This window comes from Colossoma macropomum, unplaced genomic scaffold (genome assembly GCF_904425465.1).
Source record: "Colossoma macropomum unplaced genomic scaffold, Colossoma_macropomum, whole genome shotgun sequence".
NCBI classification, from domain to species: Eukaryota; Metazoa; Chordata; class Actinopteri; order Characiformes; family Serrasalmidae; genus Colossoma; species Colossoma macropomum.
Window position 1 is genome coordinate 32,628,578 of NW_023494796.1, and position 24,613 is coordinate 32,653,190.

At 38.6% G+C, this 24,613-nt stretch overlaps 3 protein-coding genes across 6 annotated transcripts in view; 2 read left to right on the forward strand and 1 right to left on the reverse strand.

Annotated features, from left to right (window-relative positions):
* adgrb3 (adhesion G protein-coupled receptor B3) overlaps positions 1–24,613 on the reverse strand; it is a 994,217-nt gene that overhangs the window by 506,826 nt on the left and 462,778 nt on the right. The window lies entirely within an intron of this gene.
* On the forward strand, positions 7,423–11,831 carry LOC118816773 (interferon-induced protein with tetratricopeptide repeats 5-like). Its single transcript, XM_036583360.1, has 2 exons — positions 7,423–7,564; positions 11,041–11,831. The coding sequence occupies exons 1-2, from the start codon at positions 7,542–7,544 to the stop codon at positions 11,825–11,827; spliced, it is 810 nt and encodes a 269-aa protein (XP_036439253.1). The 5' UTR covers positions 7,423–7,541; the 3' UTR covers positions 11,828–11,831.
* LOC118816774 lies at positions 13,151–22,428 on the forward strand. 4 transcript variants are annotated; one of them, XM_036583362.1, is made up of 9 exons: positions 13,151–13,250; positions 13,426–13,496; positions 16,474–16,548; positions 17,948–18,192; positions 18,360–18,485; positions 18,601–18,745; positions 19,519–19,557; positions 20,235–20,357; positions 21,910–22,428. In XM_036583362.1, the coding sequence occupies exons 4-9, from the start codon at positions 17,965–17,967 to the stop codon at positions 21,912–21,914; spliced, it is 666 nt and encodes a 221-aa protein (XP_036439255.1). In that variant the 5' UTR covers positions 13,151–13,250; positions 13,426–13,496; positions 16,474–16,548; positions 17,948–17,964; the 3' UTR covers positions 21,915–22,428. The 4 variants fall into 4 exon arrangements, with proteins under 4 accessions (XP_036439255.1, XP_036439254.1, XP_036439256.1 ...); XM_036583361.1 differs by lacking the exons at positions 13,151–13,250; positions 13,426–13,496 and having other exon boundaries at positions 15,455–16,548; XM_036583363.1 differs by lacking the exons at positions 13,151–13,250; positions 13,426–13,496 and having other exon boundaries at positions 15,455–16,548; positions 17,951–18,192.

The following is a 24,613-nucleotide window of genomic DNA, read 5'->3' on the forward strand; positions in this document are numbered from 1 at the left end:
TTTTCATTTCATAATGCGCCAGATGTTTGCAGTGGTGACAGGTCTGGACTGCAGGCAGGTCAGTTTAGCACCCAGACTCTTTTAATAAGGAGCCATGCGGCTGTAATACATGTAGAATGTGGTTTTACAGGCCTTCCCTGATAAACAGACAGTGGTTTTCAGAAGTGTTTCTGAGCCCATGCAGTGATTTTCACTACAGAATCATGTCTGTTTTTAATGCAGTGCTGCCTGAGGGCCCAAAGATCACGGCCAGCAAATACTGGTATTTGGCCTTGTCCCTTACATACAGAGATTTCTCCAGATTTTCTGAATCTTTTAGTGATATTATGCACCATAGATGATTAAAATCAAATGTTTTTTATGTTGAGAAATGTTATTCTTGAATTGTTGCACTATTTGATGGTGCAGTCTTTCACAGAGTAGTGAACCCCTCCTCATCTTTACTTCTGAAAGACTCAGCCTCTCTGAGATGTTCATTTATACCCAATCATGTTACTGACCTGTTGCCAATTAACCACCAGGTGTTTTTTTAGCATTACACAACTTTACCAGCCTTTTGTTGCCCTCGTCACAACTCTTTTGGAACGTGTTGCTGGCATCAAATTCAAAATGGGCAAATATTTTTCAAAAAATAATAAAATGTATCAGTTTCAACATTTGACATGTTGTCTTTGTACTGTTTTCAATGAAATATAGGGTTTAAATGATTTGCACATCATTGCATTTTGTTTTCATTAACATTCTGCACAGCGTCCCAACTTTTTTGGAAATGGGGTTGTATATAACACATGAGAGAGTTCATTCATACTTCAGCTTCATTCAGTTTACAAAAGTAGTGCTTAAGGGAATCTAGGAATTATTGTCACATTTTTCTTCCACTCTTATTCTTTTGTCTGTCGTCTGTTATGTATTCCATCATGCAATTATTTCATGGGTATGTTCGCTTTTTGAATACAAGTTGTCCATTTTTGACAACATACCCCACCATCACAGCCATTATATTTTATGTTAAACTTATAATTATTAGTTATCCCTAGTATATTTTTCATCAGAGAGCAAATAATGAAAAGAACATGTATTTTAAATGCATTTTAATTTCGAATGAATAGAAATGGCAATCCAATGCAATTTCATATATTCATTATAAAGAACAGTCTCTAACTGATAATCTGTTGCCGTTAGATAGAAGGTAGGAAAAACATGATCTCTGTCTTCAAAGCTTAAAGGGGAATTTTACAGCTTTTTACTGCATAATTTACCTTTTGAGATGTAAACAGAGATTCAGAGTGGTTTGATGTGAAATGGTTCAGATGTCTTTACAGTGGTGGTGATAGGAACCAGGGGTCGCCATGACTACAACACAAATATAGGCATTTTATTTACTATCCAGAACCACCGGTGAACCTACAGTTGTCTTCTGAGTTTTATATTGAACGTTGATGATGGGAAAATAGTGATAGATCTGAAACAAATAATCTCTTTTTGGGGACCGTTTTACCTTATGTCACCCAGTATGTACCTCTCTGCCACTAAAGTATTTAAAAAAACACATTAAGAGGCATGAAACACATTAAATAAACGGCATACAAGGCAGCTTTGTGCATTTGTGTGTTTTTCAGATGTTTAAGTTGTTCTCAGTTTTATGAGACTTGAAGCACCCTCCAACTGGGTCTGGAACTCAAATTGGGGAAGGTACTGCAGTGTATTGGCCTCCCAACATTCTCAGCCAGTGCTGCACCTGCATCCTCTGCCAGTGCTGCGCTGTAACCTCCTACCTAAAATAGGGCCACACAGAAATGTAAGGAAATTAAGGGTAACCTTCACCTACTGGGCTATGGATAAGGGTGTACATACGGGATTCAAAAAGAAAAAGGTATAGGGGGCATTAGTGTGCATGGCATGGGTGACGTGCACTTCTGTGAAGGCTCCATTAATGCTGAACGATATATGCATGTTTTTTTCAGGGAAGGCCTTGATTATTTCAGCAAGACAGTGTCAAACCACATTCTGCATGTATCACAACAGCATTGCTCTGTATTAAAAGAGTCTGGGTGCTAAACTGACCTGCCTGCAGTCCAGACCTGTCACCACTGAAAACATTTGGCCCATTATGAAATGAAAAATATGACAAATGAGCCCCCGAACTGATGAGCAGCTGAAATCCTATATAAAACAAGAACAGGAAAACATTTCACTTTCAAAACTACTGCAATTGGTCTATTCAGTTCCCAAACACTTACAGAGTGTTGTTAAAAGAAGCAGTAATGAAACACAGTGATAAACAGGCCCCCGTCCCAACTTTTTTGGAATGTGTTGTTGGCATCAAATTCAAAAGGGGCATATATTTTTTCAAAAACAATAAAATTTCTCAGTTTCAACATTTGATATGTTGTCTTTGTAGCATTTTCCTTTAAAAATATGGTTTACAACTGTACACTAAGAGTGGATTTTGTTCTGAGTGCCACTTGTGGCAAACTTTGCTTGTCACTTCTGACGCAGTGAGTTTCTGAATCTTCAGTCTCCGTAATCCAGGGCATGATGCACAATGTGTTTTTTCTGCAACGTGTCGATGGTGCTGTCATTTGCTTTTTTAAGAAATGGTTGCAAATCACACTAATCAAAATGAATCATGTTTATTGTCACATCACATTTACACAGGTGCTAAGGTGAGTGACACAATATACACAACAGCAGTTGGCACAGTTCTGCACCGTCCCTCCTCATTACCAGCAGTGGGCACAGTTCTGCACTGTCCCTCCTCATCACCAGCAGTTGGCACAGTTCTGCACTGTCCACCCTCATCACCAGCAGTTGGCGCAGTTCTGCACTGTCCGCCCTCATCACCAGCAGTGGGCACAGTTCTGCACTATCCCTCCTCATCACCAGCAGATGGCGCAGTTCTATACTGTTCCTCCTCATCACCAGCAGATGGCGCAGTTCTACACTGTTTCTCCTCATCACTAGCAGATGGCGCAGTTCTGCACTGTCCCTCCTCATTGCCAGCAGATGGCACAGTTCTGCACTGTCCCTCCTTATCACTAGCAGATGGCGCAGTTCTGTGCTGTCCCTCCTCATCACCAGCAGATGGCGCAGTTCTGCACTTTCCCTCCTCATCACCAGCAAATGGCGCAGTTCTACTCTGTTTTTCCTCATCACCAGCAGATGGCGCAGTTCTACTCTGTTTTTCCTCATCACCAGCAGATGGCGCAGTTCTATACTGTTTCTCTTCATCACCAGCAGATGGTGCAGTTCTGCGCTGTCCCTCCTCAGCAGATGGTGTAGTTCTGCGCTGTCCCTCCTCATCACCAGCAGATGGTGCAGTTCTGCGCTGTCCCTCCTCATCACCAGCAGGTGGCGCAGTTCTGCACTGTCTCTCCTCATCACCAGCAGATGGTGCAGTTCTGCGCTGTCCCTCCTCATCACCAGCAGATGGTGCAGTTCTGTGCTTTCCCTCCTCATCACCAGCAGATGGCGCAGTTCTACTCTGTTTTTCCTCATCACCAGCAGATGGCGCAGTTCTACACTGTCCCTCATCACCAGCAGCCAGTGGAGTTCATTACTAATTAAAGGCCTTTAGATTTAAGAGACGCCGCTGAGTTTAAACCATAAGATCTCCTTCAGCTGAAGCGAACTCAGTTTAGCTTACACAGCCCTCAGGCGGAGCTCTGACTGTGGATCACTTCTAGTTTGGAAGACTGAACTCCTCTCCTCTTTATCTAGAACACCAACAGGAGAACGACAGCATTAAAAAAGGAATTTTTTGGTTAACTAAACTCCTCAGAGAGAGAAAAGTGGACGGGTGAATGCTTCCGCTGCAGATCAGGAGTTCATCTCTGATTTCTGTTTTCTCTTTCTGAGCAAAGTGCACTGTGGGGATCTCGCGGTCTCTCTCCAACAGTTTTAAACTATCGCTCAGGTGAGGAGAAAGTCACTATGGTCACTATTACAGAGCACTATTAGCACCAGAACAGAAACTAGTACAGCACCATTCATATTTTACAATTAGCACCTTTGTGAAGTGTTTACAAAGTGCCGAAAGCTGCCTAGGAAGATAACGCTAATCATTAGCATGTGTGCCAGCAGCTAGAGAGTGTTCTTGTTAAGATTCTCCTCATTAACGTCAAAAACATTGGCAGTTAAGCCCTCCTGAGGTTTGTAAACGGAGCTCTGAGCTGATCTGGTCTTGCTGAAGACACTGTTTCTGTTTTGTTCTTGTACCTTTACATTTTCACACTTTACTAAAATAACAGCATCATTTCAGTCCATAATAATGTCTGATCAGCCTACCTGACCTTGGAGCTGTTCTTCTTCCTCCATTTTGAGTCACTCTCCTTCTAACACGACACCTCATTGGCTGATCTGCTAACATTTCCTTGGCTTATTTGGTCAAAAAAGTTGCGCAAATAAACATTAGCTTTTCTAATTGAGTGCGATAAAGAAGTTATTAGATTATTAGATTAAACTTTGTCATAGTGCAGAGTTCAGGTACAGAGCCAATGAAATATGGTTAGTATCTAACCAGAAGTGCACAATACATTATTAATTACATATAAAGTGCAATAGTGGTAAAAAAAAAAAAAACATAGATATGCGAGTATAAATATAATATTGAGGTATATAGAGTAAGTAGAGAGCGTACAATGAGGTAGTAGGTCCTGTGAGAGCAGCATATGTAAAAGTATGCAGAGTAAACTTGTACAGTGACTGTTGGTGCAAATATGAATAGTACAATAACACTAGGATATAAAGTACAACATCAGTGCAGTGAGTGCAGTGATGCAGTTAAAGTGGTGGTGTGGGGTTCAGGAGGGTCACAGCCTCAGGGAAGAAGCTCTTCCTGAGCCTGTTGGTGCAGAGCGGAGGATCCTGTAATGTGTGCCAGATGGGATGAGGGTAAATAGTTCATGGTTAGGATTAGAAACGTCCTTGATGATCTTCCTCGCCCTGCCCAGCAGCGCTTATGGAAAATGTTCTCAGTGGAGGGTAACTGGGCACCTGTGATGTGTTGGGCAGTTTTCACCACCCGCTGGAGCGCTTTGCAGTCAGATGTGGAGCAGTTGCCAAACCACACTGAGATGCAGTTTGTGAGTTTGCTCTCAATGGTACAATGGTTAAAATTTTACCAGTATCCTGGGACACAGGTGAGCTTTCCTGAGGGTCCGTAGGAAGTAAAGATGCTGTTCCACCTTTTTGAACATGATGGAGGAGTTTAGGGACCAGGTGAGATCATCAGAGATGTGGATACCAAGGAACTTGAAGTCAGACACACTGTACCTCAGCTCCGCAGGGGTAGATGGGGGAGTGTGCCTGGCTCCTGACCCTCCTGAAGTCCACTATGATCTCCTTGGTTTTCTGGGTGTTGAGCGCCAGGTTGTTGTCCTCACACCATGCTGCCAGGTGCTGCATCTCATCCCTGTAGGCCTCTGATCAGACCTATCACTGTGGTGTGATTTGCGATCTTAATTATAGAGTTTGAGTCATAAACAGGAACACAGTCATGAGTGAACAGGGAGTACAGAAGAGGGCTGAGCACAGTGTTCAGGGTGATGGGGAGGAGAAGAGTTTGTCTAACTTAACTGACTGTGCTCTGTCAGCCATGAAGTCCAGAATCCAGTTGCACAGAGATGTGCAGATACCAAGCTGGTTGAGCTTTAAGATCAGCTTGGAGGGGATCACTGTGTTAAATGCTGAACTTAAATCAATGAACAGTGTGATTCTCACCCCAAACAGAGTCACTGATAAGGATTTTGAGGTTAAAGCGTTGCTTAAGTTTAATAAAGGACTCATGTCGTGTCTGTACATCTTGCTGAAATGTTTAAATTGGAGCAGTTTTATTTCAACAGTTAACGATGCTTTGCACACAATTGTTTGGTTATTGGTTTTTTTTGTTGATCTTTGTTAGGAAAAACCTGGAATGATTGACTTTGCCTATACTTAGTCTAGATTTTTGTTGGATATCACGACTTTGGTTGTGTAAGTTTGATTGTTGGTTATGCTTAAACTTACTTTTTGGTGATCTTTTTGTATATTTGCAGCATTTCTATTCTATGTTTCTTTCTGGCTCATGATTAAATGCAGTGTCTTGTTCACACTATCAGTTTGGCTTGTTTAGTGTGTCAGGTGGAGATTCACAAACATTTTGACAATCACGCTCTTAAAGTAGTTAAAAAGTAGTGCACTACTTTTCAAAAAGTAGCCAAATTGTAGCTGCTACAAATTTTGGGAAAGTAGCTACAAAGTAGCTAACTACTAATTTTTCAGTAGCTGTCCCAACCCTGACTACACACAGGTGGCAACAATGTTTATAGGCGGGACAAGGGTGGATAAATAGGTGGAGAAAAGAAACCCAAACACAACCTGAAGAGCACATGGAACTGGGAGTCTAACAGGGGCAAGAGCAGGAATAGGGATCTGCATAAATGGACCACCATAGAGGGCAAACCATGGCATTTCTACTCTGCCACACCATGTCCTTCTGTTGTGATAAAGACAATGTACCTAAACCCAATTTCAAAAAAATTGGAACATATCAGATGCTAATATAAGCAAAAATTAGTACAGAAATTAATTTTCCTACCTCAAAGTATTCAGCCTTTTGTGAATTCTCCTTCTATATTCATGACCCATTAAAGATGTGTTTTGAACATTTCACATTGCATCTAGTCTTAAATTGCTTCTGTCCCAACATATCAATTTCAGAATGAGCACATATTTACAAAAAACAATGAAGCTGAGAAGATAAAACCTTACATATCTTGTCTTTGTACTGTTTTTGTTCATATACAGGGCTAACTAGACTTATAAATCACTGCTTCAACGCTGTTTTTATTTGCATTTTACCTAGTATCCCAATTTTTTGGGGGTTTAAAGACAGCCTTTCGGTACACTATCCTAAAGCAAGTTAGTGCCAAACTGAGACATCAGTTTCCATAAGCATTGTCACTCGCAAGCAAAAACACAGCCTACTTAATGATCATTCATGTAACAAGTACAAAACACCAAAGAGTCGTGAGACCAGAATTTCCTGTTTTCGTGACTAATTGGGGCAAAAATGTTTGGCGGTTTGGCAGTTTGTGGGCAGTCCTTATTTTATAAAGAACATTTACAGTCAAACACAAAGTGAACACATCTTGCTGGGTTTTCTGTTTTTTCTCATAACACTCTGTTTGGAGTCTCTGAAAAACCTCCGTTTGAAGGGCGATGTAGCCCAAACACTTCGCCCTACCCCTCTATCTCAATAAAAACTGGGACACCCTAATCCTAGGCATGAACACACAAAACGGAGGGGTAGGGCTAAGAGGTAGGGGCAAGGGGTGAAATGGGATTGGGCCTCAGACTTACCTATGATACAGCTGCTTTTAACTTACCCCTTCCAATACAGAGGGCAATGTTTATTCATGCTGCACCTGATGATTAGTGTAGACACTGCTAGACCTGTTTTCTCTTGTGTAGTCAGTGTCAGTGTAGTGTAGTGTAGAGGCTACAGTGTCAGATTTTTAACTTGCGCACAGCCGATTAATTATGCTGTGTTCCAGTTTTGTATGAAAATAAATGCAAAAATGAGGTAAGTTTCATTTTAAATGCTATTTGGATAAATGCACTACATATGTAATGAGCCCTTAAGTAACATTTGTAAAGTTATTCAATAGGTCATTTTAAGTTTTGGGTGTTTTTACTTTTGGTTATACTTTCTTGAATTCCTGAAGAGTTAATGCACTTTGTAATGCACACAATCATAGCTTTGAACAGCGTAAAAGAAGACAGAAATGTGACTTTGACTTTGTGTTATGTTGTAGTTGGTTCACTACTCCAGTCAAATATTATTTATGCATGCATATTTAAGATTTAAAATGTTTGTTTGAAAATGTATAGTTGTGGCTGGGAGTTTCTTTTTTTATTCTTTTAGTATGTTTAATTGCTGAGGCTTTACTGTGTTGGGTGTACAATGTAGAAGTTACTTCGAAAGAAGTTGTAAAAGTCAGGTCAGGCTTTCTTGCCATTTTAGTTCTATACAAGTCCACCAGAACCAACACAGGAACACAAGTGCGAGACAATAGAGTACAATTGTAATTTTAAGGTTATAGTAATAGTTTAAAGGTTATATTTGAAGGTTATATTTCTTTAATATAGAAACTAAATCAAATACTGAACATAGCTTGTGAACCATGGGTTGTATCTTTGCTTTCAAAATACTTCAATATAGCATATTTTTATGCTATTTACATGCATAAAATGAATTGACAATGTTTGCTTCAGTACTTTGTAACTAAATGTTTTGAGTAACACTTTATAATAATGAGTTTACAAGACATCTATTAGCTGTCACTTCATAATAAACTAATCATAATCATTTATTTAGTTATGCATAATTAATGTAATGAGCTTCTACTTCATATTTAACAAATCATGCACTATCCAAAATTACATTTGTTAATATAAATCATTTTATGTCACTGTATAGTTAATTATTTCATGATGAATAAGTCAGAAATGCAGATGTTATTCACTATTTCTGAATATAAATGATTTGGTAAACATTAATAAACAGCAGTGATTTTCTTTATCATGTTTTACAAATGATGCACAATATTTAAGTCACCTATAATCCTATCATTCTATTTAATGTAAGATATATGGAAAGTATCTATACATTTTTTGCTGTCTATAACCTAAAATGAAAACTCCTATACACTCGAACAAGAGATATTAATCCGTAAACAGCCTCAATAAACTTGAGTCAATCTGTTTTTTTTTGTTTTTGCTAAATCTAAGACAAAAACAAACACTGCAAACAAAAATTGAAGCAAAGGGTGCCAGACACAAGCGAACTGAAACATGAGAGCTTCTTTTACCAAAAACAAGAACAGAAACCACCTGGGAAAGGGGTAACAAACTACACACAGGTGGAAACACTCATGATAAAATGGGACTACATGTGATCAGACAGAAGAGGGTGGAGACAGGAACAGGATACTGTGACATCACTTTAGATTAGGAGCTGTAGAAATAACTTGGGCCATATCTTAGCCTTTGTAATGCACATTACAATTTATGAACGTCATCTTTTCATTGATTTTCAACATTATGGTAACAGTAACGTGACGTTTTGTATGTAATAACACTGGGATTTTAAGGGGTTAAAAAAATCTTTTCCCATTCTTGCCTGATTTCAGCTGCTCAACAGTTCGCAGTGTCCTTTTTCGTATTTTTGTTTAATAATGCGGCAAATGTTTTCAATGGGTGACAGGCCTTGTCATGTCACGAGCCTCCTATGTACCTCGAATAAGCTCGATACATTCATTCCGAATGGTAACATGTTTATATCCAAACATGTTATTGACCTGTTGCCGATTAACCAGAAGGTGTGTTTTTTAGCATTACATCCTTTACTAGTCTTTTGTTGTCCCCATCCCAACTTTCATGTGTGGTGAGTAATGAGGCTGGATGGAAGCGTGAGCTAACTTCAATAAACAAAAACTAGTAGAAACACTGAGTACAAAATAACGAACTACAAGGTTTTAAACAAAAACACACTGAGCAAACAAAACACAGGACAGGCACACTACCACTAGATGTAACAAAGTGACATGTAGACTAGACAACCATGGACTGCAACAAAGAGCTTGATATAGGCTACAAACAATAGGGAACACCTGGGAGAGGGAGGAGATATGGACTAAAAACAGATGAGAATCCTAATAGGGAAGGTGGGGAAAAGGGCAGAGCACAAGGACACAAAACAAAAACAAAAGCACAAAAAAAGCTAAAAAGCACATAGCCACAACACATGGGAAGAAACAGGCACTCTCAGGGGACAATGGGGAAACTGTGACAGGTCTGGATTGCAGGCAACGCCAGTTTAGCACCCGGACTCTTTTACTAGGGAGCAATGCTGTTGTAATTTATGCAGAATGTGGTTTTACATTGTCTTGCTGAAATAATCAAGGCCTTCCCTGAAAAAGACGTCATCTGGATGGCAGCATATGTTGCTCCAAAACCTGTAAATATCCTTCAGCATTAATGGTGCCTTCACAGATGTGCAAATCACCCATGCCATGTGTACCAATAGACCCCCATACCATCACAGATGCTGCCTTTTGAACTGTATGCTGATAATAAGCTGAGTGGTCTTTAGCCAGGAGGACACAGTGTCCATAATTTCCCAAAAAAAAATTAATTTTGAACACTTTTCCACTTCAATTCAGTCCATCTTAAATTAACTCAGGCCCAGAGAAGGTGGCGGCATTTCTGGATCCTGTTTCTATACAGTTTCTTCTTTGCATTTTAGAGTTTTAACTTGCATTTGTGGATGCAGTGATGAACTGTTTTCACAGACAGTGGTTTTCAGAAGTGTTTCTGAGCCCATGCAGTGATTTCCTCTACAGAATCATGTCTGTTTTTAATGCAGTGCCGCCTAAGGACCCAAAGATCACACCCAGCAAGTACTGGTTTTTGGCCTTGTCCCTTACATACAGAGCTTTCTCCAGATTCTCTGAATCTTTTAATGATATTATGCACCATAGATGATGAAATTCTCAAGTTCTTTGCTAGTTTCTGCTGAAAAAGGTTATTCTTGAATTGTTGCACTGTTAGCCCCTGTAGTCTTTCAAAGATGAACCCTTCCCCATCTTTACTTCTGAAAGACTGTGATGCTCTGTTTATATCCAAACATGTTATTGACCTGTTGCCAATTAACCAGAAGGTGTGTTTTTTAGCATTACATCCTTTACTAGTCTTTTGTTGTCCCCATCCCAACTTTATTGGAATGTGTTGCTGGCATCAGTTTCAAAATGGGCAAATATTTTTCAAAAAACAATACAATTTCTCAGTTTCAACACTTGATATCTTGTCTTTATTATTTTCATTATTTCATTAAATCTAAGCTTTCAATGATTTGCATTTAGCAGCTACACATTTTTGGGTTTTCATTGTTTTTTATCTCATTTCATTATCTCATTTGTCACATGTATATAGCTTTTTAGTATATTATTGGAATTTAATTTTTTTTTTTTCCATTGTCAAATCCTTTTTAATTTACAGCCTAATGGATGCCTTTAAGACCAGACTGCCTCATCTGGAATGTCATTTTACTTGGGCTCTGAGAGAAGAGGAATTTAATCTCTATGACTTGGGGAACCGCCTAGAAGAGCAGATTAAATTGGAATCTGGGGAAGCAAGAGTGACTCGTGCTTACAGCTCACTGGCATTTGTTTGTTATCTACATGGTAATCTGCATGCAGCACTAACACATCTTCACAAATCAGAGGAACTTGCAAAAGAATACTATGCAGAGGACAGTGAAAAATTTCTCACAGTTACGTATGGGAATTTTGCCTGGTTGTACTACCACATGGGAAATTTCACTTTGGCTGAAAATTATTTGAGCCAAGTGGAGAGGATCAATATGAAATTCTCTAACAAATCAAGTAATGAAGTCCATAGGGAGGTCCTCCGGGAAAAAGCCTGGGCCTTCCATAAGTTTTCAAGAAAATATTACAATGGAGCCAGAGAATGTTTTAGACAGGCTCTTGAAATTGCTCCAGAAGACAGTGACCTAAACGCTGGTTATGCCATTGTTTTGTATCAAACAACAAAGGACGCTTCAGGTTCACAGGATTCACAGACTGTTGTACAACTCAGACGTGCCATTGACTTGAATCCAAAAGATGCTGTACTTCTTTTGTTTTTGACCTTAAAACTAATCTGCACAAACAAGAGTTCCACTAGCCATAAGTCTGAAATCCATGATCCCTCAAAGCAATCTAAAGCAGTCATTTTGATGATGAGGGCACTTGAGATGTCACCTGAAAACCCACACGTAATGTGATACGCGGCACAATTAAGTCGTAAGCTGAGATCTCCTGACTTTGCCATCTGCCAGCTGGAGAAAGCGCTCGAGCACACTCCCAACTCAGCTTTCATACATCATCAGTTAGCTCTGTGCTACAAGTCTAAAAAAATATCCTTAGAAAAGGTACATGGGCCATGTTATAAAGCTAATTGCTATGAAGCATGGTATTGTCTGTATAAGTGCATAGATCATCTGGTTAAGGCAGTTTCACTGAAGCCTTTGTTCATTGTTGCCTTGGCAGAACTGGCAATGCATTATGGACAAATGAACGAGATTTCAAAAGCTGAGGAGCATTTTCAGCAGGCATTGCAACTTACTAAAGAACAAAAAGAACATCCAGAGGTAGCCATGTTTGGTGAATATCTGCCATGTTTGGTGAATATCTGTTGTACAGCAAAAGATCTGAGGACCTTGCAATTTACAATTACATGAAGAGCCTAAGGCTGCAGGTAGTTAATAAAGAGATCAAGGACAAGAAATGTGAAACAAAACTCAGAAAAATTGCCAGTCGTCGATTTTCTAAGGATCCAGATGACAGCAGAGCATGTGTAATACAGGGATTCATTCATGAACTGAGGGGTGAAAAATTCAAGGCAGATGAGTTTTATGAGAGAGCCTTGTCTAACGGTTTTGAAATTGGTAAGTACAGCTATAACCTGTACATGTTATCCAGTCCATGAGAAGAAGGATAGAATCTAACCATTGTAGACATTATCCATATTATGTGCTTGACCCTCATCGTGCCATTAGATGGCAAAGATGATACAAAATCCCCCCTAACATGCTTTTTCTAGTATCCTTTTATTTAAATCTATGTTGTTTTATATCTAGAAAAATATAACATTTGAAGGTCTTTTTTTAAAAATGTAACATTTGAATGTCTTTTTTCTTTAAGGAGAAAATCCTCTGTTCACAAAGTTGAGAATTTGGACTTTAGGCTTCAAGGGAGCTGAAAAGTCTGCTAGAAATGTAATCTTAGGCAGCAATGTCCATGGTGAGGAAGCTGTGGGCAGTGGAAAACTAGTCCTTCTAAAAGGAAAGATGGCTAAGCAAAGTGTGTGCATGGTTGAATTTGACCTCTGCAATGCCAAGAAAATTCTCATTCAGGAAAAATTAGTTCTTGTCCCTGGACCCCATGCAATTGTCCTTGCTTTTCTTCATGATGGAGATTTCACTGAGGAGACCAGAAAAGTTCTAGAGGATTTGGAGATTTTTGGAGAAAGTTTCTGGAAGCACGTCATCGTGCTGTTCACAAATGAAGAAACATGCTTAAGGGGGAGTAAGTTGCAGTGGCTCCTAGAAAAATGTAAATGCACATTCTACATAGCTGGCACCGGCACCGAGATTACTCAAACCATGGACCTCTCGGAAAGGATTATGAAAATGATTTCAGACAATGGTAACATGCACCTGGTAATCCCAGCAATTTCGTCCTCCTTAAAAATGGTTAAAGTAGGTTACTATCCATTTTAGGGCACTAATATTTGGTATACTAAATTTCATATGTCTACATGACTTTAAATGTGGCACATTTCAAGTTAAAGCCTAATATAATAATGTTTTAATGTTCACAGGAGTCAGAAAGTGAGAAAGGTGACCCTTTCGATCCAGAAATGATAACTGAAATGGGGCAATCAATGTACAGGTAATATATGAATGCATGTTTGCTTCTGCAAAAGTAGGGCTGATTCAAATTAAAGAATGGTAATGGTAATCTGATTCATATTACAGAATTTCTCGGAAATTAACATTAAACTGATGTGTAGACATTTGTTACCGAATTATATGTTGACAAAGAAATGATTGAAAGCACATAAAATCTTTATTTTATGCTACAAATAACCATTTTCTCCTACCATTTTCACCAATAGGTTTCAGTGCACCCGTGCTGGTTTGTTCCATTGTAATATAACCCACCTTAGGTTCAGAATGAACGGAGAAGGTGAAGTATTGTACACTACTGTAGTTGAGAACGACAGCTGTCTTATTAGGAACAGGTAACAGTGGTGAAAGCATAGTCCAAAAACAGAGTCGGGACAGAGGCAAAAAAGTCCAAAATTAAAGACAAAGTCCAATATCATAAAGGGAAGCCAAAAACAAACAAAAAAAAAAACATAAAGTCAAATGATTCATGGGTAAAAGGCTCAGGATTGCAGTGACACAATAACAATGTGAAGAGTGAATTGAGACAGAGAGTTCTGTAGGAAAGCTGATGAGGGAGAATAGGAGACAGGTGTGTGTGACTGAGCCGCTGTTAGTGCAACCTCCAGTGGACAGGTTGGGAGTTGCATACGACATTATCATTATTGCATCATAGCCTCATTAAGATGCAGCCTAATGGTTCCAATACTTTAACATGAACTCTTTTACTTATGAAATCACGTAATATGTAACACAAATGGCCTTAAGACTGTTAAAGTAAAGCATCAAATGCATCAAAAAGAAGCAGGAATAATATTACTGCTTCAGCCTGCTGCCATTGATGTTACACACAGCACAGCTGTTTATGAACAAGCTAAATATACATTCAAATCACTAACGGCATATTTGTAGTTTTGGTAGTGGTAGACAATGAACACAAATCCTGTGCTTGAGTTAAAGTAGAGGTAAAAAGTGTTGCTAAAAATGACCTCTGTAAAAAGTCCTCTATTCATATTTTTATTTCATTTAATGAATAGAAGCTTTTAGTATCAAACATAAAAATAGTGTTATTATTAATGATCCATCTATTATAATTATATTATTTTTATAATTTCTGTTTAATTATGGCATTCATCAAAAACAAGAAACGTTTTTAATATTTCTGTTATTCATGCATATTGGTGAGGTCTGAGTGGAACCAGTGGATGAGTGGTTCAGTTTCCCTTGTCTCCTTATGGAAAGAGCAGTCATAAGTGACCAGCAAGCTACCATACAATAATCCCTTTCACTCATACGAACAGTCCCAATTCCCATGCCAGCCGTACAGCACCATATCTTGGTCCCTTGTGGGTCTTGTGGGCAGTGACAGACTGTGACTCAGCAGACAAAGATCCTCCTACTGGTACTTTTTGGTTGGCCTTTGGGCATTTGCAGTTCAACTAATTCTTGCCCCACCATGGGTTGCTGGTTCCTGGGGTCAGTTCCATGTGTCAAACGCAAGGCCCGGGCTAATTCAGGCCTGTGACACAGTCCTATTTGGCCCACAAAATTAAAATAATTTTCTAGTCTTATAGCCCGTTTCACCCTGAGATACACTACAGTCCCCAGAATGCACTGCAACATAGTGTGTGTTCTGACCCCCAACAACAATCTGTGGGTCAGCGGTTACACAAAAAGAAAAGATGCCTGGTGTCTAGTTCAAGCAAATAGGCAGTTTAAAAACTACCTAAAACAATTCATTTTTATTTAGAATTATTTTTGAATAAGTATTAAGTGCCTTTTTTTTACTGTTGTAGTTTTGGCATATTTCGAACAAACAATCACCTGTTCAGATCATGGCTGATCCACGGATTTGCAGAGATGTTTTAAGTTTGACACTCCTGATCTAAGTTCACCAATGGATTCTTATGCATAGACATGGTTGTATGCAAAAGTTTGGGCACCTCTGTCCAAATTACATATTTTGTAGACTTTTTTTTAAGTGAAAAGAAGTAAACACAACCTCTACAGCGAACAACTTTATCTGCAAATCTGGATGTACAGTTCCTTTATATTTGTTACTTTATAATAAAAGAATTGATAAAATAGAATAGTATTTTATTTAAAAAAAAATAGTAACTGTGGCATATGTAAGGATTTGGAAACTCAGTTCTTAGTAACACCTTTACCTTTTGGAGATATTACAGATTTTTGTAGCTAGTAGCCAGTCTTTTTATTACATACAGTGTTAAGTGGTGATTTCTGTCTGTGGTAGATACCCGGTAGATACACCAGATACTGATTATTGTGTATTCTGCAAGCATGACCAAACTGTATTTCTATCTGCCAAATAAGTATTGCTTTGATATCTCGTGTGTTTCTTGGTGTTGCAATTTTAATTGCCAGCAGTGTATGAGGGAGGTTTGGGGGATAGTTGTCACACGTTATAAATCTGTATTAGCCTTCATTAATTCACAGTGGTCACATGTACATAGCCTCCATAATTTGAGTCAACAATAGCTGGACTCTCAGTATTATAAAATAATATTAGGAAACAGTTATCCCATACCAATTCCATCTCTAAGTAGTTTGTCTGTAGCCCTTTTATGGAACAGAATCCAAAGCCTAGGCTGAGGTGACATCCAGAGGATATGACCACATCACAATGTTAAGCAGTAACATAGTCCAGTGGCAAGTGTTACTGATTTGGGAAGCAAAGGAACGGGTAAAGAGGGGTTCCTTCTCTGCTCAGGTCTCTGCTATACAAAGCCAAAGCAATAAAACACATTTCTGTATCAATGTAGCCATATAGCTGTAAGTGTAACAGCTCACCTTACACTGGAGTGTGATAAGCTCACCTTACCTTGTCACCTTATGGAAAGATAAGGAAAGAGTCATAAGCTACTATGCAGTAATACTGTTCACCCAGTGAGGTAGGCAAGCAAATCTTTCTTTCATGTTATTTAGCCAGGGTTGATCCTTAGTTTTAATTTCAATTTCAGATCCTAGCGAAGGCAGTTGTTCCAGTGACAGGAGTTGCAACACAGAGAGCATTCAGAACAGGGATCTTGATGAAGGTAAGTCCTCTTTTCTGTTTTTGGTGAGGCTGTTAGGGCGCTTTCAGTCAATTGGAGAATGGGTTATATATATAACAAAGTTCACCTGTGATTGCCCATCTTAAATTGTGACAGTGTTTTTAACACATGGTAAAAAGCCATTATCACAATACGCACAACACTCATCAAAATGTGAAAACAGCTCATCAGTAACACAAGACATCTCAAACCTGACACTTATAGTGGGAGGGAGGATGCCTCAAACAAAAGTATTGGGACACCTACACATCACACCTACAGGAGCTTTTATGAATTCCATTCTAAATCCATAGGCATTAATATGGAGTTGGTCCTCCTGTGCAGCTCTAACAGCTTCCACTCTTCTGGGAAGCTTTCTACAAGATTTTGGAGAGCGTCTGTGGGAATTTCTGTCCATTCATCCAGAAGAGCATTTATGAGGTCAGACAGTGATGTTGGACGAGAGGGTCTGGCTCACAATCTCTGTTTTAGTTCATCCCAAAGGTGTTGATGGGGTTGAGGTCAGGGTTGAGGTGAGGGTCAGTCAAGTTCTTCCACACCAAACTCACCCAGTCAGGCCTTTATGGAGCTGCTTTGTGCACTGGGGCTCAGTCATGCTGGAACAGGAAAGGTTCTTCCCCAAACTGTTCCCACAAAGTTGGAAGTGTACAACTGTCCAAAATGTCTTATTCTGCTAAAGCATTCGCCAAACCCAGACTCGTCCATCAGACTGACAGATAGAGAAGCTGATTGGTCACTCCACAGAATAAGTTGCCACTGCTCCAGAGTCCAGTGGTGGCGCTTTACTCCACTCCAGCCGATGCTTGGCATTATGCTTGGTGATGTACGGCTTGCATGCAGCTGCTCGGCAATGGAAACCCTGCCATGAAGCCCCCAGTGCTCAGTTTCTGTGCTGATGTTGATGCCAGAGGAGGTTTGAACTCTGCAGTTATTGATCAGCAGAGCATTGGAGACTTTTATGCTCTGTGCTCCTCAGCTCTCAGTGACCCGCTCTGTAACTTTACATGGCCTGACACTTCATGGCTGAGTTGCTGTGGTTTCTAAACGCTTCCACTTTCCAATAATACCACTCACAGTTGATCGTGGAATATCTAGGAGGACAAAATTTCACAAACTGACTTGTTGCATCAGTGGCATCCTATTACAGCATCACGTATGAATTCAGTGAGCTCCACAGAACGACCCATTCTTTCATAACTGTTTGTAAAGGCAAACTGCATGGCTGGGTGCTTGATTTTATCTGGGTGTTATACATTGTGATGCCTAGAGCCAAGCAGTATATGCAAAAAACATACTTTGATGGTTTTATTTATTGGTTTAGTTTATTATAAGACTGAAACATTGTGATTGATGAATTCTTGTTCTCTTCACTGATTCCTAGAAGATGCCTGCAACTTAATGACTGTGGGACATTACACTGATGACAGTGAGGAGGTCCTGACACCTGAGTGTATCACACATACACATGTGACAGTGACTGTTCAAGGAAATTCAAGGTTTCAGCTTAGAGACATATGTAATTTGTTTAAACCCAAGATCAGAGGACAGGTAATAATGATATATCACCCACTACCGAAACACTGGCTGCATGTATTTTTACGCCCTTGGAATGTGGACCCTAAAAAGGTAAAGTGTTTAAAAAGCATTTGAATAAACATTCACCAAGATTTCATTAATCCCATTTTATTTCAGCCAATTCTAAGAGCTTCATAATGTCTTTGTTATACTTGAAATATTAAAAAATGTGAAAAGGTTGCTAACTGTTTTGATTAATGTAATTTAATGTTTTTTAGCTATGTGAAGACGGCAGCCAACGCATACCAGGACCATGCGACTGTGACCTTATACATGAACATCGATACAATATCTCATGCAAAGAAAATGACCCACCACAAAGGCAACAAGAAGTGAAAGCCAGTGTGAGTACTGATACAACACAAACAAGGTGAAATACAGGATTTTCTAAAGAAGAACTATTAGATCAAACTGCATTACTAAATGTGGACTTCTGCTTGTCTTTTATTCCCTTTGAAGGACGGTCTTTTCCTGAGAAATAAAAACACTGACAATCCAACATTTGTGATACACTTACCAGAAAACATTATGAATATAAAGTTACAACTCAGGCAGGATGGTGAAGATGAAGAAGTCTGGGGATATGATTTGCCATCTCTTAAAGGTGAGTCCATTAGTGAGATATTAAATGTGTATTATTTTGCAACTTCTGAAGAAAGTGATTTCATGTAGTCTTAAAAGGTAAAACATTAAAATATGTTAAACAGGATGCCATTGATAACCTGTGAACAGGTAAGAGACATTCAGTGTAAAATACATTATGTAGTGTTTGACTAGCCAATATTTACTTTGTTCAGCTCTCGTTGGTGCAGCAAGATATGTAGTGAGCTTACTATGCAGCAGTAGCACTGCTGTGACTGATTCACTTGCACCAGCGCAACACACACTAACACACCACCACCACATCAGTGTTACTGCAGTGCTGAGAATGATCCACCACCCAAATAAAACCTGCTGTTTTATATATAAGATATATATGAATGATTTTTTTTTAATCACAAAAGAGGATCTGGGTCTGTTGAAAAAAAAGTTCAGGGCTGTATCCCAATAAGCTGCATGAAGACATCAAAATTCTGTTAGCGTTTACATGTTAAATAATGACATCTCTCGACCCAAAGAAGCAGTTTAATAGAGCTGAAAATACTGTGTTCAAATGTAAAATAAGAGTCCTCATAACACCTGATAACACATGTCAAATAATGACATCTGAGTAGCTCCTGAAAATAACAACATATGTCATGTGTGACTGTCTTATTTAAATAATGTATAATTGTAATTGATCAAAATACCAAAACATTACTCAATTTTACTCTTTATGAGTGCTATAAGTATTAAACTGAGGGCACCTAGGCTCAATTATTGTTTTCTCTTTCTTAGCTTTTCAGAAAACACACACTCCAGTGGATAAAAGGACAGGTAAGGAACATTTCATTTGTTTTTTGTTTTTTTTTAAGTTGACATCACTTTCTTTTTTATTTCTTAAAAATCATTGCAAGTATTAAAATAGATGACAATAATTGTAGGAGCATGAATAGGAGGCTCTTTCCATGTAGCTGTAGCTTTCCCTGAAAGAGATTAACCCCTTAATAAGACACGGGCCTGCCAGCGGGGTCAAAGTTTTATTACACACTTCTACAACCTAGGAAAAGCTCCATCAGTTTTACATTGAAGTCCCTGTAACTACTGAATAATAAGCCTTTGTATGAAATAAACCTGACTTGTTAAGGGGTTAAAGGAAAGGAACCCTTTTATTTTTAAGTTTTGTCACACTCCACTCAAGGATGATAAAGCCAGTAATTAGAAACTCAGTAAATAATTTGGAAAGTCACAAAATAATAATAATAATGATATGTTGAGAAGAAGAATGTGTGCTATTAGCTTATTTATTTTGATTTAATTTTTTTCAAAATGTGAGACAATTCACTTTTTATGACAATTACAAATAAAATGTCATGGCACTGAGCTGGCAGGTTAACCTTAAGTAGGCGCATCATGGTAATACATGTAGAAACCACTGAGCTTTAATTAGTGGTCATTTCTTCACTCACAGCTTGTCTAATAACACTGGGTAAAATGATGTGATCCCTTTTCAGAGCAGGTTGCTGAAAGCTCTGTTGCTGTGAGAGCTGAAGACAACAGCACTGTAAACGCTTTTTTATTCACCAAGAACACATCCTCTGGCCCATCTGTCTTCATCCTAAACGGAACTGGAAATGGTAGATCAGATTGATTGATTTATTCTACAGTTATGGGTACTTTTCATGTTCAGGGATCTTGGACACATTTTCAGTAAATATTTTTAGTCGTTATTATCTTAATACATGATCATGTTTGACCAACGAATTTTATTACATCTATGAATAACCGTCAATTTTGTAAACATGTAACTTAAAACATTTTCAGATCTCTGATTTTGTAACAGCAGGAAATGCTTCTAAAAATCAGATTAATAGGCATTTAAAAATCATTAACTCTGTTAAAAAATCTCAATAGGTATTTGCTGAAATGCTACGTTGGGGTAAAGAGTGTTGTAATTAATGTTCAATCATGTTACTCCATTGATTAAAATGTAAAAGTGATTGAATGAAAACTTGTGTAATGTTTATGGAACTGCAATTCCAAAGACACCAATGCAAAAAAAAAAATGCAAGTTTAGCTGTAACTTTCTTCTCCAGTGAAGGTAAAGTAGAGAACTTGAAGGCATGTCCTCTTCACCTCTCCATGAGCTATTCAAGATGTACTTGGTAAAACATGGTCATTGTTAAGATGGAGTCATAAATCTATGAAGAGTGAGCTGAAATTAACTTTAGGTTAATCATTTTTACCATGTTTCATCATCCATTATAAACTGTTATATCTGTTACAAACAGATTCTCATTCTTCCTTACTTTATTTGACAGCATCCATGCCTTACTCATGGCTGTATATTGTTGCTGTTGGAATAAAACCTTGTATCTCTAAAAAGGCAACTTTCCAGGAGAAGAAAACAGCATTCTTAACTATCAATGGAAGTTAATGGAGAAATGATTTATTCATGGCATTTTGCACTTATTATGACACATAATAGTCAACTGGTTTTCGAACTTTGTCAAAAAATGACAAAAATGGAGATGGAGAATGGAGTTTTGTCCCGAAAGTGACACTATAATACCTAATGCATTTGCGACTATATTTCTATACTATGGCCACGAGCTTTCATTTGGAGCAAGTATATGCACACCTGACGCCAACCGTTTAATCAGTAGGAATCAGTGGGTATCAGTCTTCCATCAGCTAATCAAGTGTGTTCTTGCATGGTTGGAACGAAACCACACATTGTGCCTAAGTTTGAATACCCCTCGTTATAGATGACATTACTAGCCTATCCCCTACTGAGGCAGAGAAAACTCTGATGAATAAAAATACACTGCTAAGAAAAACAATCCACTACTACCTCTGGTGCTTCCAAATGGTAAAAACTTCAAATCCACAGCATGATCCCGAGACTGCCTTATTACTAAGAAACTTCCACCAGTTTTCTCCAAATATTACCAAACCACTACATACACACTTTGCCTTTCTGAAAGTAAAGCAAAAATATCTCTCGAAAAATCGTTCTTGTTTCTCTAGAAAGTTCCATATACACATTTTCAACTTCTGTACATCATAGTTCACATTTACATGAGTTTAAATCATTTCCTTTTACAACACATTCCTTTTTCAGCTTAAATACAGTTTTTAAGCATTATATTACATTACTTGTTTTCCTTTTTGTTCGATCTCTATCAGGTTGACGTCTTCTGGTTTTGCGTTGGCCCACACTCTACACAGGATGTCTGTCAGTGACCGATTCCAGGAGTGACTTAATATCGAAAAAGCCTCAACTGATGAGCAATGGCAGCGACAGTTTGGGCTTTTGAAAAGCTTATTGTTCTCTTTGCCTTTTTGGTAGCCCAGTTATTTTTTCACTATGTTTTAGACCAGTGTTGTCACAACTGGGAGTGTTATTAATGTGTTTTATTATGGTCTGTTTTAATCTGTTTAATTACTGAAGCTCTATTGTGTGGGTTGTAAGATTAAGAACTTACTTTGAAAGATGCTGTAAAATATAGCAACTGGTGCTATAACTGCTGTTAACTGCTGAACACAGCTTGTGAATATTACAGTTCTAACTTTTTCTTCATAACACACCACCAATAACAGATTACATATAGAATTATTTACATGATAAAAATGACTTGGAAATGAACTTTGTAACTAAGTGTTTTAGGCAACATCTTATAATAATGATTTTTTTTATTATTTATATGATATCTCTTAGGTCTTAGATTTAGAGTTATACATCATAAATATATTCACATTGGTTTATAACAGACAAATAAGATATTACTTCACAATGAAGTATTTCAGATGTTTTGCTGTGGGTGAACATTTTTTGTAAGTTTTTAAAAAAGACATCTACAAAAATAAAATGTATGACTGCTAATGCAGTATGTCTTTTTACTAAATCCAGTAAAATGAATGCTAAATACAAAGCCTCCAAATGTTTTGATAAATATTACCAAACAGTACCACAACCTCAATAAATACTTCTATACATCTTAAGTAGGAGATATTAGTCAATAAACAACCTCGCCTACAGAGCAGCACTAGTAGCTTGTTAATGAAGTAATGTGCTTTTTTATTTGAGGGTCCCATTTTGTAGGGGAAGATTTCAACCACTACCCGTTGTGACTCAGTTCCAAGGTGCAAAGAGACACTCAAAAACAAGGGGTAAGGGTAAAAATAAGGAATGGGACTGGACCTAAATCTCTTAGATCCATGGACTCAGTTGAGTACATGTTCAAACACGGTGAAGCAGCATTTAGCTGTTATGCTGCTACAATTGCCAGATGATCTGAGATGAGCCCCAAATGTAGTGATTTTTAAGTCCAGGTTAAAAACATTTCTCTTCTCATGTGTCTATGGTTGAGCTCTAAGACTCACACTTTAGTCTTGCAGCACTTTACCATGTGTAAGCTAATCCCAGTAACACTTAGGTCTTTGCTTTAATTTTCTTTTTATGTTTTTATTTTCCTTTTACGTACTTTGTTCTTTCTTTTAATGGTCTGTTTTATTTGTGGCCTGATGCTGTTGCTTCATCTGCCTTGTTCAGGTGCCCACTGCTTGCCAGCCTTCTGGACCATAGAGCTTCTTGCTGTACAATGCTGTGCAAACCTCACCTGCATGAACTGACCCTCCTGAAGATGCTGCTGCATTTTCAATCATAGACATTGCTACTCCTGCTTTTTTTCCCTTTTCCATATCTTATACTGATGATCAAATCACATTCTCTGCTGTTTTTGTTTGCTATCTGGTGCGGACCAGAGGAGGATGGGTTCCCCTTTTGAGTCTTGGTTCCTCTCAGTGTTTTTTCTTCTCGCTCTTAGGGAGTTTTTCCCCTCTTCATCGTTGCCATTGATGATGCTCATGGGGGCTCAGACCTGAATTTTTTTTCTGTAAAGCTGCCTTGTGTCCTGTGTTGGGTTGTTCCCCGCACTCCCCTACACATCATGTATACTAGGGGTGGGAATCTTTAGGCACATGCATCATGTTACAGCTATTTTACCCATTTTCTTCAGAGATTATTCAATTTTGGTCTCGTTGTAGAGAGTTGGTCGCTGTGTCAGTAAAATATCTTTGATACGGGACGCTGTATCTCAGCTCCAAAGTGTCCAACATGGCGCGAAAGCCCTGGTTTTCAACAACTGAGAACGGACGCAAATCCTTGGCAATAAAAGTTGCAATAGAGTTTAAAATTCGCTTCCAAGTTGGGTATAAGCTTCAATATCGCTCGTTCGATGGTCCTCTGATTGGCAGCAACTACAACTGGTAGGAAAACGGGTGGAAACATGTAATATGGTTTCTCATGTTTGACGTTTCCAAAATATTTTAGTTTAGTGTGACACAACTTGCATATAGTATGGCTCTTATTCGGTTCCTTTTCCCCGTTAACTTCATAGAAACCAAAGTGCTTCCATACGCTCGGAGTTGGCAACATACAGCTGCACAGCAGAATTAGATTTGTAGGTAAAATAAAATAATCCTCCTTTACAGAAAAATAAAGCTCTGCTGATCATTCAACACAGTTTAACAGTAAATGGTAATAATTCACCACCCTATAACTCTAAAGACTGGCATGCAGACTGCAGGTCACATAGCAACGCAGAGAATCTCGCCCAGCTAGTAGCTAACGAAAAGGCAACAATTTAAGGTGAACATTGCTCATTTGGAGATGAATGGATTTATTTGCATTCATAAATACTCAGCGGGTTTCCTGGTACGTTTAGTCTGCATGAGAGACTGTCAAACAGTAATCACAAAGCTGAAGTCAGCTTCTTGCTCGAATTTTCATCTGCTGGCGATGAGGAGGCACGGTGCAGAACTGCGCCATCTGCTGGCGATGAGGAGGGACGGTGCAGAACTGCGCCATCTGCTGGCGATGAGGAGGGAC

Bases quoted from the DNA above. Each gene is read 5' to 3' on its own strand.
- LOC118816773 (XM_036583360.1), top strand. From the start codon at position 7,542: ATGAAAATAAATGCAAAAATGAG. The intron at 7,565-11,040 runs GTAAGTTTCATT...TTTAATTTACAG, and splicing joins AAAATAAATGCAAAAATGAG to CCTAATGGATGCCTTTAAGA.
- LOC118816774 (XM_036583362.1), top strand. From the start codon at position 17,965: ATGACTGTGGGACATTACACTGATGACAGTGAGGAGGTCCTGACACCT. The intron at 18,486-18,600 runs GTGAGTACTGAT...TTCCCTTTGAAG, and splicing joins AACAAGAAGTGAAAGCCAGT to GACGGTCTTTTCCTGAGAAA. The intron at 19,558-20,234 runs GTAAGGAACATT...ATCCCTTTTCAG, and splicing joins TCCAGTGGATAAAAGGACAG to AGCAGGTTGCTGAAAGCTCT.